Source organism: Haplochromis burtoni, unplaced genomic scaffold (assembly GCF_018398535.1).
Source record: "Haplochromis burtoni strain Fernald_Lab_line unplaced genomic scaffold, NCSU_Asbu1 Contig_173, whole genome shotgun sequence".
In the NCBI taxonomy this organism is placed as follows: domain Eukaryota; kingdom Metazoa; phylum Chordata; class Actinopteri; order Cichliformes; family Cichlidae; genus Haplochromis; species Haplochromis burtoni.
This window is the reverse complement of record NW_024582534.1, coordinates 803,003-824,407: the sequence shown is the minus strand read 5'-3', so window position 1 is coordinate 824,407 and position 21,405 is coordinate 803,003. Positions and strand designations below refer to the sequence as shown.

Here is a 21,405-nt window from a genome sequence, read left to right as displayed (position 1 = left end):
TTCAGTTTAATAATGGTGATGACTGTTACCGCCCAGCAGGACCTCGTGAAACTGCCCGTGTGGGTGTGTCCTGCTGGCTCTCCTGCCTTTTTGCACAGCTGACTCCCATCAGCAATTAGAAGTATTTAAGGCCAGAGAAAGGTGTGCTAAAGGGGCAGAGAGCCATATTGGTGGTTGCAGCTAGTGAGCCGTGCGTGCTGGAAATAAGATTAATATTAAATAAGTTCTCTAATCCAGTCTCTACATCTTTGCTCTGCACTAACAGCCCTATCACATAAGCATGGCCCTTTAACAGTTAAACATGGCAGTGGCCATTAGAGTCCTGCAGTGAGATGTGTATGAAATCAGAGTAATGACTGACTTTGAGTTTTCTGTCTTTAATCTGTGGGATACAGTGGGCTGGGTGTACTCACAGACCTACTAATGGCATGAAGACATGCCTGAATGACTGTGCGTGAGTAGTGGTACATCCAAACCCGGGTGTAGGAATTCAGCTTTAAAACTTCAGCATAGCCTCTAACTAACCAGTCTGCAGGACTGGGGAATAATTAGACTTCATAACCTCGAATGATCTCTGTGTCAGCTCGTTTATTTATCAGATTTCACATGTTCTGGTGCACCACTGAGACATTTCTGCGTCATTTATAAAATTGCTTTATTGAAGGGTCCATGGGTCAAGGGGACTTTCATGTTTGATGGAGGCGATAAAATTAATATAAGTGAACAGTGCATCAGATGAGTGTGCCAGACACAGAACAGTAACACATCTCCATGCTAACAATGCAAAGAAACTGTTCAGAGAAACTTCAGTAAGATGTCAGAACAGATCTTAAGCTGAAAAAACAAAAGGTCACCCAGGTAATCCAGGTTTATGCTTCAGAGACCAGCTAAGACCAGACTTTAAAACGTGTTACCAGTTAGTGCTGACCTCAGCATTGTTGACTTATAGACTTTTAGACGACAGAAATCACAACAACAGGCAGGCAGGAGCTTTATATGTAAGGTAGTCTCTACAGTAACACACTGTTGAAAATTGTTGATGCTAAAATAACAGCCTACCTGTAGACGGGTAGAATAGTTTTTGCTTTATCATTGTGGTTGGCACTGTCTTTTTCTTTGTTTTATTTTGGTAGTTTTTAGTTTTAATGACCTTTTTTCTCTTAATTATTTTAGCTGTGTTGCCCACCTGTTTCCTCTTCTCTTGATTAGCCTCGTTGTGTCTCGTTGTGTTTTCATGCATCAAACTGTTCCCCGTGTGTTTCTGTGCTTCTGTTACTTTTATCTTATTTTTTCTGTTATGTTTCCATCAGCCAAATAAACGGGTCGACTCTTGTTTTATCAAGTCTGCCTCTGAAATTTGAATTTGGGTCCTTTATTCTACACACAACATGAGAAGAGGCATCTACATGGGGCTTTCAGTCTACAACATACATGAGACACACTACTTTTATTTGACAGTTTATGAACTGCCCTAATATAAAGAGGAGATATGTACGCTGGCTTAAATGTATTTTAATGTGGGAGAGAAGGGCTGACCTGCCCGGGTCTGCTGATGTCTGAATGATGTCCAGAAAGTAAACGATCAGGAAACTTTCTGCAGAAAACCTGGTCTCAGATCAATCCCACTTTAGGTGGAGCAGCTCTCATTTCTAAAGCATGTTAAGTATCCAGAGTTGGGACCAGGATGCAGACATTTAGTCCTCCCTGCTGTCATCCCCCCTCCCCACAGAGACCCCAGACCATTAAAAGACAAACCTAAAAATCAGCAAAATTTAAATAAGTGTAAAAACAAAAATAACACTCAACTGCATTAAAAATGAAATGTTGTGTGCTGGGGTAGTGTCCTGTATTTATGGCAAGGCAGTCGATTTTGCCCCTTTAGAAACGTGCTAGAGAGCGTCCCCACCATGATGGTCCCATTCATACCACAATGAGTTTATTCATCTCCACTGATGTTAAAGTTGCTGAGGTGCTTTTTCTGATTTGGAAATATTTTACAGCGTTTGCCTGGGAAAATATTGTCAGTGCATGTGCTGATGTAGCTATTAACCACCGTTTCATATTCCTGTAAATCAGAACTGCTCTTTTTTAAGGCAGCAATCTTAAACACACCCGAGTTTGTGGCATTGAAGCCGTCCTAAAGCACCAAATCAGTGTCTTCACTCCAAACTTTAATATTTTATTTACTGGAGGGGCTGTTTGAGGAGCTGGGTTTGGGGCACAGCCTTCTCATGTTGCTACAGAACGCTGACGGGACTTTGAAAGCACAGTCAAGAAGTTGTAGTTGTTAAAACAACAAACATGTGGGTGAGCAGTCTCATGTTTGGTGATAATGTCAGGCTACTGCAGGATGTAAACAGGAAGTACAGACACAGCACTGAAGTCCCTCAGTAAATAAAAAGGTCTGCACTTCACCATCAGCATTTTGATGTTTGCTCAACAATCTCCACCACCTGAATATCCACACACCATCTCTCCTTAACATAAACTGATACACCTTCACCTTTATTTGTACTCAAGGCAAGTGTGTCGTCTCCACAGTGAGTGGAGTGGGTCTGTAGATAGATGGCTGAGTCTGGCACACTTGCAGCAGTCCAGGTTTTTGTAAAAATGACAGGACAACACTGGTTTCATGTTGGAATCTTTCCCTGGTTCTTCGCTCCATCTTGTTTTTGAGAGAGCGGACATTAGCTAACAAAAGGCTACAGACAGCGGTGGTCTGTTTGGTTCAGCCCACCTCTTTTGCCACACCTCTGTCTTGGGTGCTGTTATTGATGGCTGCTCTGTGTATTTGAGCTTGGAACCACTCCCTGAAGAGTCACGTGATCGATTGTACGAGCGGCTTGTACTTTTGCTTGAGGAAGATTAAGTTGTGTTCAGATTTCTCCAGTGTGGGGGGAGCAGGCCCACGTTGAGATGTCTGGTCTGTGCTTTACGGGCTCCAGGCCCTTTGAGCCCCAAGACTGAGGGTCATCTGCACACTCCAGACTTACCCTTTGTTGTGGGGGAGGTTTTAGGCTGCATTGGGTAGGGCAATACACATGGCTTTGGTAAATGGCCTGTATTTATATAGTGCTTTACTAGTCCCTAAGGACCCCAAAGCGCTTTACATATCCAGTCATCCACCCATTCACACACACATTCACACACTGGTGATGGCAGCTACATTGTAGCCACAGCCACCCTGGGGCGCACTGACAGAGGCGAGGCTGCCGGACACTGGCGCCACCGGGCCCTCTGACCACCACCAGTAGGCAACGGGTGAAGTGTCTTGCCCAAGGACACAACGACCGAGACTGTCCAAGCCGGGGCTCGAACCGGCAACCTTCCGATTACAAGGCGAACTCCCAACTCTTGAGCCACGATCGCCCTTGTATGCTGTAGCCTTGTTGTGCAAACAAGCCTGCAGAACTTAATACAGTGGTTCCCAAACTTCTTTTGCTAGGCCCCCCTTTTGTTTAACAAGAAAAATGTTGTCAAGAATGTGGGATACTGTTTGTCCGTGATTTAAACAGCCCAGCGCTGCTCCCGATGAAGGGAAAAGCAATTCTGCAGGGAGACCTACCTCGGCACGTGCAGCTGAGGCCAAAGGGCAGATACGCTTCACCATATTTTCTAGTCTTTGACTTAGAATGAAGTTGGTTTGGTCAGAGGGCCCGGTGGCGCCAGTGTCCGGCAGCCTCGCCTCTGTCAGTGCGCCCCAGGACGGCTGTGGCTACAATGTAGCTTCATCACCAGTGTGTGAATGTGTGTGCGAACTGGTCGCACTCTAGAGCCCTGAATTGGAGAGGCTGAAGACTGACGTGGCAGAACAATTGCTCAGTGCAAACTGTGTATAACTAACTTCTTTTCCTTTAGGATGCTTAGTATGTCTGGTTTGTGTGTGCATGTGGCTACAACAAAGCTATTTGTGGAAAAGCAACAAGTGAATCATAAGAACCTTGCAAACAGATACGATACACTTCACATACATATGGCAACATTCTGTTTTTGCCATTGCCTCCAGAAAGTGTCTTCAGAAACCCTCCACTGTTTCCATAATCGTAATGAAGTTCTGCGAAATGAAACCTCATGGGCTCCCCTGAACGTTAAATACTCATATGCATGTCTCATGAGTCTGTATATGACTGTTTAACAAATTCCAAGGCTTTTTGGACCAACTGCATCACCACTCAGTCATCTTCTGATCTGAGTAGATAAAACTGTGAGCGTGTTTCCTGTGGCCTCTGCCATCCCACAAAAGAGAAAACGAGGCGAATTAGAAAATACTGAAAACTGTTCAGTTCTTGTTTTTTAAATGAGTTTAAAAAAAACTATAGCAATTCAATTAAACCAATCTCTGCTAACTATGGCCCTGTTTTTAACAAATCTTGAGCATCATGATGTGTTGCTATTGTTCCTTTTTGTGCATCTTGTACTGAACTGCCTTGCTATCCTGACCAGCTATTTGTATGAGTACAGATATGAGAAAAGAGCAGAAGTTTGGTCCACTCACCTCTGATTGCAGAGCTGGCATGCGAAGCAGTCCAGGTGGTAGACATTTTCCTTGGCCCTCATAACCATCTCGAAGGCTGGGATTAGCTTGCTGCAGGCTGCACAATTCCCCGTTACACCAAACAACCTGAGGCACAAATGAACAGATGCAAACAAAAATATGTGTGTAAGTTATCAAATTAAGGAATCAGTGGAAAACTCCTTATATATCTAACTTAGCAATTGGCCTCAAAACTGTTTTCTAATTCGTGCCTGCTTTTATTTTTCATACTTTGTGCATTAATTCAAGGATAATTGTAGTGTGAGAGTGCTGTTGAGCCAAGCAAGTAGTAATGACTTTATGAACTTCTTCACAAATAAACTTTTAATCATTACAGAAAAAATTAACCGTCTCACCGACACATTATTACTTACAGCTACTTTCAATAGCACTGACATTAATTTAATTTAAGATAAGATAAGATAAGATAACCTTTATTAGTCCCACACGTGGGAAATTTGTTTTGTCACAGCAGGAAGTGGACAGTGCAAAAGTTATGACGCAAAAATTAGAATACAATAAGAATAAATACAGTACACAGCTGTACAGAATAGAATAAAATAATATACTATATACAGTAGAATAAAATAGAATAAAAATATACAATAAGATAAAAATAGAATACGAATGCTATATACAACTGAGTAAAAATACAACGATGCCAGAAAAGATTATTGCACTTAGTGTTATTGCACATGTGTGGATGTGTGTGTTTGTTCAGTTAAAGTCTTTGTTGTGGAGTCTGACAGCAGTGGGGAGGAAAGACCTGCGAAATCTCTCCGTCCCACACCGTGGGTGCCGCAGTCTCCCACTGAAGGAGCTGCTCAGTGCTGTCACAGTCTGCTGCATGGGGTGGGAGACGTTGTCCAACAGGGATGACAGCTTAGCCGCCGTTCTCCTGTCACTCACCACCTCCACTGGGTCCAGAGGGCATCCTAGAACAGAGCTGGCCCTTCGGATCACCCTGTTCAGTCTCTTCCTGTCCCCAGCAGAGATGCTGCCGCCCCAGCAGACCACACCATAAAAGATAGCAGAAGCCACAACAGAGTCATAGAAGATCTTCAGGAGTGGGCCCTCCACCCCAAACGACCTGAGTCTCCGCAGCAGGTACAGCCTGCTCTGCCCTTTCCTGTAGAGGGCGTCTGAGTTATGAGTCCAGTCCAGTCTGTTGTTCAGATGAACACCAAGGTACCTGTAGCTGTCCACAGCCTCAATGTCCATACCTTGGATGTTCAGTGGTTGCAGTGGAGAATGCTTGTGCCTGCGGAAGTCTACCTCAGGTCGATCTTTCTGAGTTAACTTCAGTAATTATTTCCTCCAAACCATCAACGCATCTTTTAGACCCCATTCCTAAAAAACTGCCCAAAGAAGTCCTGCCATTAAATATGACAGTCTCTCTATTAATAGGCTACATATCAAATCCCTGGGAGCAATAATAAAACCTTTACTCAAAAAGCATCTCTAGACCCAGCAGTCTTAGCTAATTATAGGCCAATCTCCAACCTTCCTTTCATATCAAACATCCTTGAAAGAGTAGTTGTCAAACAGCTAACAGATCATCTGCAGAGGTTTATTTGAAGAGTTTCAGTCAGGTTTCAGAGCTCAGCACAGAAACAGCTTCAGTGAAGGTTACAAATGATCTTCTTATGGCCTCTGACAGTGGACTCATCTCTGTGCTTGTCCTGCTAGACCTCAGTGCAGCATTCGATACTGTCGACCATAATATCCTATTAGAGCGATTAGAACATGCTGTAGGTATTACAGGTACTGTGCTGCAGTGGTTTGTATCATATCTATCTAATAGACTCCAGTTTGTATAAAAATATTCTGTCTCAGAGCGATGCTGAAAAACTAGTTCATGCATTTATTACTTCTAGGCTAAAGTGTTATACCGACTCGCTTTGCTGAATAGTGATATATCAGGATGTCCTAAAAACTCCTTGAAAGTCTTCTGTTGATCCAAAATGCTGCAGCTGAAATACTGACAGGGACTAGAAAGAGAGAGCATGTTTCTCACAAACGGGGTTCTGTTCATTGGCTCTATGATTGTAGGGTCTTAGTCTTACAGTATCAGCGTAACTAACAGCTACAGTGATCCAACGACCTGCATCAGTTTGGAGAGGCCTACAGCTCATCACCCTCTACAGAAGTCAGTACCCCCTGATGAGAATTTCAGACTGGCTGATGACCTCAACACCTTCTACTGCAAACTTGAAAGACAACCACTCATACCTCCCATCTACTCACCCTAACCCCACACCCACAGAAAAGACTAATTGGAGTCCTCCTTCCCCTGCCCCTCTGACCCGCTTCCTGTGAGGAAGATGTGTGTCTGCTCTTCCAGAGACAAAGACCCGAAAGCGTCCAGGACCGGTTACGCTAATGCCTGTGAGCCTGTGTCAACCAACCCCCCTCATCTTCAACCGGATCTTTAACAGATCTCTGGAGCTGTGGGAAGTTCCTTCCTGCTTCAAACGCTCCACCTTCACAGGATTACAGTACTACAGGCCTGTCACCCTTAAGTCTGTGGTCACAAAGTCCATTGGAAGAATGGAAATTACATCACAGAGCACCTGCTGGGCCCCCTGCAGTTTGCCTACTGGGCAAACAGGTTGGCTGAGGATGCACTCAGTATGGGATTGCATTACATCCTGCATCACATCAACCAGGATACTGTTTGTGAACTTCAGCTCAGCCTTCAACGAAGTAATCCCAGACATCTCCATCTGAAGCTCACCCAGCTTACAGTGCCCGCCTCCATCTGTGACTGTATCATGAGCTTCCTGACGGACAGGCAGCAGCAGGTGAGGCTGAGGAGCGTTACATCGCACACCCCAGAGGTCTGCTCTCTCCCTCTACACTAATGATTGCACCTCAGGAGAGCCATCTGCGAAACTTCTGTTCGCAGACGACAACAACGCCATCGGTCTGATCCAGAACGATGAGGAGTCCACGTACAGAAAAAGGAGCAGCTGACCTGCAGTCCAATCCTTCATTAGTGTGCACAAACGTGGCCAAATAAAGAGGATTCTGATATAGAGCGCCTTCAGGTGACTAATGTTGAAATGTGGTACGATACAAATACAATTTAAGTGACTGAATCGAGATGCTTGTGAAGTGTGTTTGGAGGACACATGCATCACCTTATGTTTGTGTTTTATAAAGTGTTTCAGTGGGAAACACAACTTCTTATACCACCACTAATAGTAGTATTCAGTTTAAAAGACAGATTTTACTGTGACCCGAGGCAGCTCTACATGTGTTCAGTGCTGAACCATCTGGAGAACAAGAGGAGCTGCACGAGGACGCTCTTCGTGGACTGCAGCTCATCATTCAACTCCATGATCCTCAACATCCTGACCACAAAACTGGACCACCTTCAGATCCCCCAGCTGGCCTCAGTCAGGCTCCCCCCCCCGACGCAGGGCTGTGTCCTCATCCCCCCACTGTAGCCCCTGTTTACACATGACTGCACACCAATCCACTCAGCCAACGTCATCGTCAAGTAGGTTGCTGGAGCCATCGTGGTTGGGCTCATCTCTGACAGAGGTGACACATCGTGCAGGCAGCGGTAGAGAATTTGTCCCGCTGGTCCTGCGAAAATAACCTGATGTTGAACGTTCTTGAAACAAATGAACTCATCATGGACCTCCTCCGTGTCCTGACGAAGAATAACTAGAACAGGAGCTGCTGCTGGCCTCGTACCGCTCCTCGTGGAGAGCGTCCACTCTTACTGCTTGGGTGTTTGTTACGCAGGGACAACTGCTGAGAACAGGAAAGCTGTGCAGAAGGTAATTAACACCACCCAAAAAGTAATTGGCTGCCCTCTGCCAGCCCTGGAGGATATTGTAAGCCTCTTCTGCCTCAGGAAAACCAGCGGCATCACAGTTGACCCCTTGCATCGCACCCATCCCCTGTTTGACTTGCTGCCCTCCGAACGGCGCCTCAGGTGAATCGGCTCCACCTCCAGACTCACAGCTTCCTCCTCTGGGCCATTCGGATTAGTAACAAACATCCACCCATCTGAGCCACGGTCTGAGTAACCTCATCGCTCGGGCCACACACACACTCAGACCAAATCATCTGCACTACTTCCAAGATCTTTCCCACCTGCACTCCAACAGGGGCCTTCCTGTTGTTTTGTTTATTTCTCCTGTTTGTTATTTATTCCTGCTGTCTTATTCTATTCGGTTCTATTCTGGCGACAAATCACAAACTTGTACATAAAATATTTGTATGCAGTTCATGCTCAGATTTGTTCTTACACCCTGTTTATAAATGAGGCCTAATTATTTGTCTTCCCTTTATTTCCACATCGTTATACTTTTTAAAATGAGTTTTTAGTCGTCTCATAGATGTTAGAATATCTGTGAAGGTTCTCAGTCATCCAGGTCATCGTAGTCTAAGGAGCTTGGAAAGAAAAGCGTCTGGACTTCTTTAAGTTGCTTGAAGACGTTTCACCTCTGATCTGGATGAGATGACCATAGATGTTAAACCAGGTCTACAGGTGCAGCTGAAGCGGTCGGCTCGTTGGTGAACGTGTTCGGAAACAGTTGTTTTATGAGTCAACTGAAATTTCTGCTTTGAGCTCAGGATTTACTTTCACCGTTGAACAAGTTTGACTCCATCTGTATCTCACGCATGTATTTTATTATTCTGGGAAATTCACTAAAGAGAATTATGGAGATGCAAATACTTCTGTTGCTTCTGGTGAACGAGAAGGAGAGTGACAGGCGTCAGAGAGGATTTTTCCACTGAGACATACATGGCCCCAGTCACAAAAATACGCCACAGTGAAAAATAGCAGGGCCACAGCTTGTGCCATCGAAATAGATGGGACGTGGCCAGCTCTGTTGCCCAGGGAGGACCTTATTATTGTGTTCCCTGCTCCAGGGACATTAATGTGAGTATTCGTTACTACACAGTGACCAAGACCAGGCTAGCAAGAGCAAACACATATCTGATAACAAAATCATATTACAAAATAACCTATTAGGCAGAGTTCTGGAGGCACTTTTAGCCTCCATTGTTAAAATGATAAAACAGCATGCCACTCAGTCTGTAAGAGATCATCATCTGATGAATGAACTCGTGGGATATGCAGGGTTGTTTATTAACCTTCAGAAAGGATGTTTCCCAGAGGCAAAGAAGCAGATAGATTGTGCTCATATGAATATCTACAGAACTAAGGGCCGTTGTCAACATACCTTCAGACAGTGAAGCATCTCTCTTGTTACACAGCAATTGGGTGAAAAACAAATAGGACCAATTTGATGGATTAGTGTTGCCTTAATTAAAGGAATTTTGCCTTTCCATCGGAGAAATGAAAATTTGGTGGCATCTCTTCTGATTTGCAGAAAACTGGATTCTGTGGCAGCTTTTGCTGATTTGTCCACTTGCAGAGACACTGAGTGTTTGTGGACAGCAGCTTTGTACAACAACTGTTTGAACCTTAAGTTACACTGTAGCTTCCTCACACTGTACACGGGCACATGTGAGGTCTTTGTCATTCAGCAGCTGATCAGTATTTGGATAATAAATGATTGCCCTTCAAAATAAATCATTCAGGACTCTGTTTGAATCTAAATGGTATTCAGTTTTGCCATTTTCTGGGTCTGTCCATGCTCTCTTCTCACCTCCTGAAAATGTATGGCAGCCTGTGCAGTGGAACAGAACTGACACAGGACTTTGCTTTAGAAAACTTTAGGTGAAAGTCCTCAGGTGGTTTGATATGAGGGATGGTTAAATCGGTAAATAAGCCGACGACTTTCCTCTGAGATTGATTGAATTAAAATGTAACACGAGAGCACAAAACCTTGACATTAGTATCATTTTATCTCACGTAATGCAGAAGTGATTGCAAACTGTGCAAGATCGTATGCTAAAACAAAGCCTTTAAATTCCCTCGTGATGTTTGCACAAACATTAACTGGCTGCTGCACATACACACCCAAATATGATCGGTTCTTGTCCAAGATGTGTGTTTTGAACAAAACTTTAACTATCCATCCATCCATCCATCCATCCATTCGCTTCCGCTTATCCTTTTCAGGGTCGCGGGGGGCGCTGGAGCCTATCCCAGCTGTCATAGGGCGAAAGGCGGGGTACACCCTGGACAGGTCGCCAGTCTGTCGCAGGGCCAACACACAGGGACAGACAACCATTCACACTCACATTCACTCGCACATTCACACCTAGTGACAATTTGGATTAATCAATTAACCTATCCCCACAAGCTGCATGTCTTTGGACGGTGGGAGGAAGCCGGAGTACCCAGAGAGAACCCACGCAAACACGGGGAGAACATGCAAACTCCACACAGAAAGACCCCGGCCTGATGGAGGAATTGAACTCAGGACCTGCTTGCTGTGCGGCAACAGTGCTAACCACCGTGCCAACTTTAACTATAATCACTCAAATTTCAATAATAAAAAAAAAGGATTCATATAAAAAGTTGCACTCTTTGGGAATCTCTCCATGTGTTTTACCTGGTAAACCGCATATTATAAACGATGAATTAACTATACACTATAAATTAGCTTTTCATTGACTTTTCAATCAGCCGAGTGCAACAACTCATTAAAGTTTGTAGACGGTGTTATCACAACAAATGAAAATAATTAAATGTAAATTTAATAAATTTAACATTATTTTTTTCTAAATGGGGAAAAAATCAAATTAATCAGCTTCGAGGAGACCCCACCCCCCACCAAAAAACCAAAACTGTAATATTCAGCTATTAAACTAAAATATTTTTGTCTTATCAAAGATTTGTTTAAATTCTACAAAATATAAAAAATAAAACAAATCTTTAACGTTTGCCCGGGGCTGCACTTTAATCGGCAGCTCAGTGTTTTATAAGCGTTGCCTCTAGCTAACAGAGTATTAGTCTGAATGAAAATGGTTAATTTTGAAATGATGCATTATTTGATTTTCTACTCAAAAAAATTAATTTAAAAAACTTAAATGTTTCAAAAATGATATGCAAACGTCATTGCCTACCTTTCTGTATGACTTCAACCATCTCCTTAAAAGACTAAACCTTCTACAAACCTATACTAATGGGAACATATTACCAGTTTGAACGTATTCCTGGAGTCTCTTAAAAAGCCGAGTCTAAGCAGGGTTCAGTCTTTGTTGTACTGTTGGCTGCCAAAGGCTGTTCAAACAAGTAGTGCACAGTAGACCTCAGCTCACCCAGTGAGGAAGGAGGATGGATGAAGTTTACCTGCCATCCGTCTTTCACTGCTTGACCAGTTGTACAAGACCCCGGGCCTGATGGTACCAGACTGTCACTGGTAACAAATACAGCAGTAAAATAAGTACTGAGGTGCTATTCACATAAAATTCTCCTCACATGTCAATAACAACGAATACAAAGAACCCAAACCATTGATGTCCATAAATGATGTATAACAATGACGGGTAAAAGTGATTGAACACGTTTACTGGAATCTATTTAAGACTTCAGGCAGAAGCCGTGATGAGAGCTTCACGACGCCTCCTGTATGGTGAAACTGGTCGCACAGAGTGTTCGAGTGATTTTGGCCCATTCTTCCACACAAAGTCCCGAAGGTTCGATGACGTTTCAGCACCGGAGTCTTGCACGGTGAGGGTATATGCAGAACGTGGCGGTGAAATGCAGAACCTATTGTTTGTTTGAAACAACCATAGCTGCAGGTGCTCCTCGGCTCTTAGACAACTCTTCTGACCATTTTTCTGACTCTGTCTGAAATCTTGTGCTCGCTGGAACGACAGTAGATTATTGTGCGACCAATGCCACAGTATATTTGGCAACCACAAGTTTGTGACAGTCTTACGAGAGCTCACCATGAGGTGTTTCTTGTGTGACACATTTTATAGGCCATCAGCTGATCTTAATTTGCACTAAGTGGCAGGACTGCTTTCTAATTACTGATACTGTCACGACTCTACATGCCTTTATGCATCTGCCTTTCTTCATGTGTTCAATACTTTCCCCTGTGTCATTGTTACTTTTAACTTAATTATGGACATATATGGTTGGATTTCTTTGCATGTGTGGATCGGATGGGTTATTACTGACATCTGGTGAGAACTGAATAGAAAATTGGTGACGTGTTGCTTATTTTACACACAGATTTGTCATCTGCATCTTGTCCAGACTGTCGGTGGTACAGCGGTTGGACATGTCTAGAACAGTGTTGCTTGTGCTTTAAGAGAACACCAGGCATCACATATGCTTCATACCTGAGAATAATAATGTATCTTTAAAGAGGTCAAATGTTTCTTTTTCTTGATAAAACACGTTTTTGCTCATTTATTCAGCTTCCATGACTTCACCATACTGTCCCACACCACATAGCCCAAAATGGTCGAGTGACACAGCGGCTCTAGTGACGGCTTCTCTGTTGACCTGCAGGCACAGTTAAATAAATAAAGAGACATCAGCTGACCCGTCTATCATTCATTCGTCTGAGTTTTCCAGCACAGGAGAACAATTGGATTAATCCAGCTTGGACAGCAGCTGCTGATAGCAGCAGAGCTTCAAGCAGCCATCTGAAATCCTGATAGCAGTCTTGCTCTCCACTTCCTTCCCCAAACCCCAATCTCTTCTATCCCTCTTATCACATCAGTTGCTCCAGCCTCAGCAGGCATTCATCAGCTGCTGGATTAGAATTTGTTTCCTAACAAACCATTGATCATCAGCCTATTACTAGGCAAATGACAGTTAATTACCCACTACATTAACCACCGGGACCTGGGGACTGACTCCCTGTGCCATCAGTCAACATGATGAATGTGGCAAGTTCAGTAATGCACAACCATTCCCTCATCCGCCTGTCGTGCTGAGAACAACCCCTGGATCTCACTTCTAGGCACCCAGAAAGAAATCTATGGCAATCTGCATAATTACAGACCCCGGGTTAATAACAGCCAAAGGATTTCTAGCATCTCACCACAGGATTTTTAATGGGGTTGTTCTTTGTCCAGTTTTGTCTGATTTGGAATTTAGTCACAGCCAAAAAAAAGCTTAAATGCTAAAATACAACAAAAACCAGCAAAACAAACGTTGAGAAAGGCACAAGACGGAGAAGGCAAACAGAAATATGGATCTGCTGCAGGTGCTGATGTTAATGTTAAGGTTGGAAGATCTAATCAGACTCACGCAGTTTACATACCCTGCATGTATGACTACTGATTGTTATTTAACACATTTTTATTTCATTTACTGTGGGAATAATCTGAGACTCTCCTCCTGGAGTCCTGAGGAAGTCCTGAACCTGAAGCTCTATTAGTGCTCATCTGCAACTGGACGCTCCTAACGATGAGTTATTGCTTGCTTTCAGAGACTGGAGCCACATGGAGGAACATTGCCCTGACCTGTATGTCCAGAAGAGAAGCCACATTGTTACTTATTTACCGTCTACAGAATTTGCTTAAAGAACCAATGAACTACTGGTGGCGTCAAGCTAAGTTGCAATGCAACCCTTTAAAAAAAATAACTTGTGTTTATTTCTTGTTTTCTAGCCAGAACTATCCCAGCAACACCAGTGAACTAGGTCCAGTCTCTGGTGCAATGTGTGCAATGTCGCACACACATAAAGATTAACAGCAAACACACAAGTATGAATCTAGGAAGCATGAATGATTGTTTTTTACAACTGGAATGCTCTAAAGTCTTGACTGGAACCAGGAGCAAACTTGAAGTGATCAATAAGTGTGTCCATTTGGCACTAGCTCACATGTGACTGCTATCGTCCAACCTTTCTATGAACAGCACATGTCAGAGCAGGACATTAAGGCACACTGTGAGTGAATGGACAGACACAGACAACTTTTCCAAGAGTTTCTGGGTCTCTGTTGAGGTTAACTTTCATAGTTCTTGATGTTTGGGCTGCCTCAGAGTGCCTCTTACTGATAGGTACAAACAGACTATGATATTTACCCTGAAACGCCAAAGCTAATTGCCCATACCAATCACTCCAGCATCAGTTACTATAGTACTGTGAAGCTGCAGGGCAGAACGTCTCATGTTATCCCAGCAGGCAGTGGTCTTCAGAATGATCAGTTGTTGTTGAGCAGTCCTCCTCTGCCTCGTTAACTGCTGGTTTATTATTGCACACTTGTCTGGTCGAGCTGTCACAACTTTAAAACCCTTAAGGACCCACAGTGACACTGGTGTCACCGCCCCTTTACACTTAGAGAAAAACTATTTATAATGGTTTTAACTTTGACTTTTAACTAATAAAGTCCCTAAGTGACGTCTACTGCACAAACTAGTTCAGTCATGTGACAAGTGAGGCACTCTGGGTGTTCAAGACACCATTTTCAAAGTCTTGGTCCGCCTGGTTAGCTAATGAGACCACTGTGCTAATTTTAAAAACTTTCTTTTCTTTTTGCAAAGGTAAGCTTTTACTCATTCAGCAATTCTAAACTTTAGATAAGATGTCATAGGTCATTTGTAACCTAGTTTGGTAATATGTCTGAAACAATTTGATCTAGAATCAGTTTGTTAAATATCGCTGTGACAAATATGTCACATCGGGCATTAAACTCCAAATTTTCTTAAAAAAAATGTTGTGACATATTTGTCACAAAAAGACAAAAACTGATCATTTGCTTAGTCAGTTTAGCTCATTCAGTTATTTTAAGTAAATGTATTCTTTGTTGTTAATTCTCAGTCATATTTAACTAAATTCAAGCATAACTAATTTATTAAATTACCTAAATTTGTGATGGAACTTTACTTTAGCTTTGTTGAGGCGTTTTTCAATTACCCCCCATTTTTTTTGTCATTTTCACTCTTTGGTAGAATGGATAAAAAGAAAAAATATAGTGTTCAAGATGCGCTAGAGTTTATCACTGCAGAGGAGAGTGAGTATGAGGGATGTGAAAGATTCTGGAGACCCTAATTACATCCCCCACAAAGATGTGGAGAGTGATGAATCAAGTGAATCCAGTGATTCAGACAGTTGTGATTCAAGTGATTTAGAGACAGAGCCACAGCCATATAGACACTGGGTAGCCCAAGGCAGCTATCAAAGGACAAAAATTCTCCTGGAGAAAGAAAACGTTCGAAACCCCTGAGACCACATTCAAGGGACCCTGTGCCAAACCTCCAGATGAGATCCACACTCCACTGGAGTACTTCAAAAACTTCATCACAGATGATATGCTGCTGTTGTTAATGGAACAAACAAATTTATACAGTGTACAAAAATCCAACCATCTGAGAAATGTAAATACCACTGTTAAAGAACTAGAAATACTCATTGGTTCTATCTGAGGATGGGTCTATGCCAAATGCCTGGAAATCGAGCATACTGGGAAAATGACACCAGGTGTCCTATGGTAGCAGATAACATGTCCCGCAACCGATTTCAAACCCTGTTGGGATCTCTACATTTCACTGACAATACAGATTTATTACACAGAGATGCAGAAGACAAGTGCTGGAAGATCCGTCCATGGCTTGAAATGTTTCGCAAACAATGCCTGGATATCGTCCCAGAGGAGTACAACTCTGTTGATGAGCAAATGGTACCCTTCAAGGGGACACACAGCCCAAGAAGGCAGTATGTGAAGGGAAAGCCCCACCCCTGGGGATTGAAAACCTGGGCCCGGTGCTCATCCTGTGGTATGCTCCATGATTTTGTTGTTTATCAAGGTGGTACTGGGAAGAAGACTTTAGTTGGGATTGGAGGAGATGTTGTGGTGAAGTTGTGTGAAACTCTGCCAGCTGAGCAAAACTACAAAGTTTTTGCTGATAACTTCTCCTCAGCCCCACTTGTGCTCACACTTCTTCAGCGACAGATCTACTTTGTAGGAACACTTCGTGGAAATCGCTTAGCAGGTTGTCAGCTTGAAGATGAAAAAAGTCTTGCCCAGAGAGGCAGAGGATCTGTTGATGCCAGGGTGACTAAGGAGGAGAGCATGGTTATTGTGAAGTGGTATGACAACAAATCTGTTACCCTCATCTCATCCTATTGTGCAACTGAGCCTCAAGATGCAGTCCGTCGCTGGAGCAAATCGGGCAAGGCATTTGTTGAGGTCAAAAGGCCACACATTGTGGAGTACAACACATTCATGGGGGGTATTGACCTGCTTGACGCCTGCATTGCAAGGTACAAGTACCACATGAAGTCACGGAGGTGGTATCTCTACCTGTTCTGGCAAACCACCATGCTCGGTGTTGTCAACGCATGGTTGATTTACCGTCATGACTGCAAGCTACTTGGTGTCCAAAAGCCACTGAAAGAAAGAAGCTTCCAGGCAGAAGTTGCCACAAGCCTGATCCTTTGGAAATCACACAGGGGGGGCCCATCACAGAACAGAATTCTGTTTTTAAAAGCAAGAAAGTGTTTACAGAATTACTTTCTAAATATGGAACAAATGTACCTTGTATGCCCAATGTGACGCATATGTGACATTTCAGATCTGGGGCAGTGGGTGGAGCTATTACAAAAAAAACTTCAGAAATGTGTTATATATGATTCATTTGATATAACTTACAACCCCCGTAATTTTCATGAAAGTAGAAATAGGTCTGGGTTTTTAAGGGTTAAGCTCCCAGTTGTGATGATGATCTGAATCTGGTGTGGGTCCTCGTGTGTGAGCACACACCTGAAGACCCGGAAATTCAAGGAAACTGTTTTGTGAGCTTTTAGCTGAGATTCTGATGTTTCTACCAGACCTGGAGGCACAGCTCGTAAAACCAGATGTTCTCCTGCTGCCCCGGTACCGGGGGCGTTGGGGCTCAACAGGTTAACAACACTGTGCTTGTCCGATACAGCCTCAGGACATCGAAGCTCTCTGCAGGCACGTTCAAGAGTTTCTTGATATTCAAGTAATCAGAAAGTCAGTCTCCTTTCTCTTCACCTATTGTGGTAATCCGGTTGTGCATACGCTATAGGAAACTCAACTTTCAGACGATAAAGGATGCGTTCACACTTCCCAATCTGGAAGCCACTTTGGTTGGGTTTTTGGGCCAGCTTGGGGTTTTCTTGACCTAAAGTCTGTTTATTATCAGATTGAGGAAGCAGATAAACCCAAGGCTGCTTTCATCTGCCCCCTGGGCTTCTGTGAATTTAACTGCATGCCTCAAGGTCTGACAAATGCACAAAGCAAACTTCAAAGACTAACAGACCATGCATGGTGGATAGGCAGTTGAAAGAGGTACTAGTTTCCTCAATGACTTGTTGACTGTGTTCTACAAAACCCTGAAAGAACATGAAGCAAGGTTGTTGGAGGTTGTACTGGTACCGGGCTGTGAGTCGTTTGGTACCGGGCTGTGAGAGTTGAGGCTCAGGTGTGACATTTATGGTTTTCAGAGTTTTTATCGTTATTTTTTTTTTAAATCGTTTTTATTGTTAACTCAGTTTTCCTGGGTCTTTTCCCAGGTGTTATGAATGAATCTTCTTTTTTTTTGGTACTGGTTTTATTTTGTTGTATTTATCCGCGACACCTTAAAGGCCGGTCCATGAAAAGACTGTTGGACATAAACCGGTTCATGGCGCAAAAAAGGCTGGGGACCGCTGGATTAAAACGATCACCTGTAAAATGTGTATTTTTCCAGATCTCAGTGTGGTACCTGGGGCATGTGGAGCCCCACAGTACAGTTGGGATGGTTTCAGAGAAGATCCCTGCCCTGTGCACCTGCCCAGGTCATCAGAAACTCAGAGAAACCCGTCCGACACAAGCCTGGATTGAAGGGTATCGATTCCACAGTTCCAGTTCACTGGATGCTGAGTCAACCCACAACTTTGATGTGACTGTCCACACATCTCTGAATCCAGGCCTATTCGGCCTATTATAAAATTGTTGGTGTCCCTGTGACAGATTTATTTGGGTTTCCTAAGGAGCCTACATTACATTTTACAGTGAAAAAATATAAATAAAAATTCACCACGTCATATACCATGTCTGCGTCAGGACGGATCTGGCCATAAAACTCTAAAATTTTAACCTCTAAAAATGGGGAACAGGGTATAAACTGGCTTCCAATCTTGGCAAAATGAATTAAAGCTTCAGTTTAGTCACATACTGACTGTTTGCACAGAGGAAAAACTACAAATAGTGTGTCTTTGTCCCAAACATCACTGACGACACACTACACACAATGATCAAAAATCCAGTGGAAGGAACAATGTGTCTTTCTCTTCCTAACTTTCCAACGTCTCCACGTGGGTCTCTCATGAAGACTCTTTAAAATATGATTGGTTAATAGTTTGAATACAGGCTAAATAATAACTGTCGTTGAAGGTGCGCCATTTTCCCCATCAAATTATACAAAACAGAAAAGCGTCCTGCTCTCGACCTCTTCTTCAGTTAATGTGGCCCATCTCATCAGGATGTGAGACAGACATCCAGCACACGTGACCCTCCTTCAAAGTTATTCGCTTGTGATTAAGATCACCCAATTTGATCCTTTAGCATTTTAGCTTACATGTGAAAAGCCCAATTTAATTACAGGAACTCCAGAACACTCAGACTGAAGCATTATTGGGAAGGTAATCGCTAAATGTGTGAAGTGAATTGTGGTATTGGGAGGTTAATGGCAGCCAAGCTTCCCTTGACACAACAGAACAATTATAGGGTGTTTTGGGTGCTTTTAACATCTCTGTGCCACCTCACTGAGCTGCAAGGTGGAAATTGCACAGATAGACAAATTAGCTTGTGTTATGCTAAATGCCATGTGACCCTCTAGCATATGACATAACATGACATAGTCACACAGTATTTACAAACAAGTTATGAGACTACTTTTATGCTTAAAATATTAAATGTATATAATTTAACTTAAAAGCAAATTTGATGCAAAATGAAGCTGAAGCTTGTTGTGACCTGAAAAATGATAAATATGATTGATTGACAAGCCAATTGTTGCTCTCACTGTAACAAGCCATCAGAAACAATGTCTTTTTATATTTATTCCTAAGTACAAACAGCCTTTATATCAGAATCAGAATACTTTATGGAAGGAAATTATGTTTATCTATATATCACAGTGAGGCATTATGCACAGGAACACCTACATTTGCTGGAGTGTCTTGGCTCCTTATTGGTTGAAAATGCGGTGATGAAGCACAATGTGTGACAAAGAAAAGGCAGACAAATAAATTCTTGATAATGAATCTGAGCAAAGCCCGGGCCTGGTCAAACCCAACGATGACAATCCTCTAAGAAGCTTTCTGTAGCACAAATGTAGATCAAGTTTTTGTCACAAGATGAAGAAAAAAGGCTGATACTAGCGTTAGCATTGCTTTACTCAGAACACTTTTCCCAGCTGAGTATGGTTATGAACTTAACAGTGGCTCATGAATCGCTGCACAGAATATGCACATTTTTGGTAGGAATGTACATTATTGCATGATGTGAAAACATTGATTGTTGTAATATTTCATTATTGGCAGAGACCGTGTTAAGAGCCTAACCTGATACAAGCCAGGAGGACCCCAAGCTTTCCTTCTTGCTGACTGTTGTTTGACTGTTTTAACAGCCAAACAGATGTTTTTGCCACCATGAGGATTATTTGACGCACCGTTTGTAAAGTGAAACATGTTGAAGTTAACGGCAACATGTTTCCACATTTAGCTCAAAACCTTACAAAAACATGTCTTTTTTGAGTCATTTTTTTACAACATTTAGTAAAATAATTCTAAGTTTTTATATTTAAAAAACAGTTTTAATGTTAAATGTTAAATCTAAAATAATTAAAATAAATAAAAGCTTTATGAAAACCTCCGGTGCAAAAGTGTGCTGGTAGGGGTCAGATTTTGGTATTACCAGTATTTTGCTAAATGTTGTAAAGAATGACTTGAAAAAAACATTTTTTGTACGGTTTTGAGCTAAATGTGAAAAAATGTTGCAGTTAATTTCAGCATGTTTCACTCTACAAACGGTGCCCATGAGGATTAACAATGAGGTTTGATATCAATGTTGTGTTTAGTAAACACTGAGAAATGCATTGATTTCAATGCATAGAAAATAGTGAGAATAAGATAAGATAAGATAAGACTTTATTGATCCCACAACGGGGAAATTTTTGCGTCACCTCAGCTCAGGTACAGATATATGAAGGAAATACAAAAGTACAATTAAGTACAATCAATGAAAAAAAGTAAGATACACTATATACAATGGTAGCATACACAGTATGTGATTATGGTTTGGAAATATGGAAGACATAAACTATATAGCTTGGAAGGTCATGGAAGGTCCATTATGCATGAAGTGGTGACCGTGGATGTTCAGTGTCCAGTGACTCATGACATCGTGATTGAGGAGTTATGGAGTCTAACTGCTGTTGGGATGAATGATCTGCGAAAGCGCTCCTTCCTGCAGTGAGGGTGTTTCAGTCTCTGACTAAAGGAGCTGCTCAGCCCACTCACAGACTCATGCAGTGGGTGATGTGGGTTGTTCATGATGGATGTCAGCTTTACTAACATCCTCCCCTCACCAACCACATCCACAGACTCCAAGGGACATCCCAGCACGGAGCCAGACCTCCGCACCAGTTTGTCAATCCTGCTCCTGTCCCTGTCCGTGCATCCACTCCCCCAGCAGGCCACTGCATAGAAAAGGGCAGATGCTACCACAGTGTCATAGAAGGTCCTTAACAGAGTCCTGCAGACTGCGAAGGACCTCAGTCTGCTCAGCAGGTGGAGTCGACTCTGGCCCTACAGGACGTCTGTATTTGTTGTCCAGTCCAGTTTATTGTTGAGGTGAATACCCAGGTACTTATAAGAGTCCACTATCTCAATGTCTTTCCCTTGGATGTTCACCGGTGTTGTAGGGGGTGACTTCCTCCTGAAGTCTATGATCATCTCCTTTGTCTTGCTGGTGTTGATTTGGAGTACGTTGTAGGGCTGCCACGATTAGTCGACTAT

At 42.8% G+C, this 21,405-nt stretch overlaps 1 protein-coding gene across 1 annotated transcript in view; it reads right to left on the bottom strand.

Annotated features, from left to right (window-relative positions):
• Positions 1-21,405, bottom strand: part of lmo3 (LIM domain only 3) — a 53,295-nt gene that overhangs the window by 9,326 nt on the left and 22,564 nt on the right. Inside the window, exon 3 of the mRNA XM_005933815.3 lies at positions 4,496-4,621. Within this exon, the coding sequence (XP_005933877.1) occupies positions 4,496-4,621 (126 nt within the window). The remainder of the gene's footprint in view (positions 1-4,495; positions 4,622-21,405) is intronic.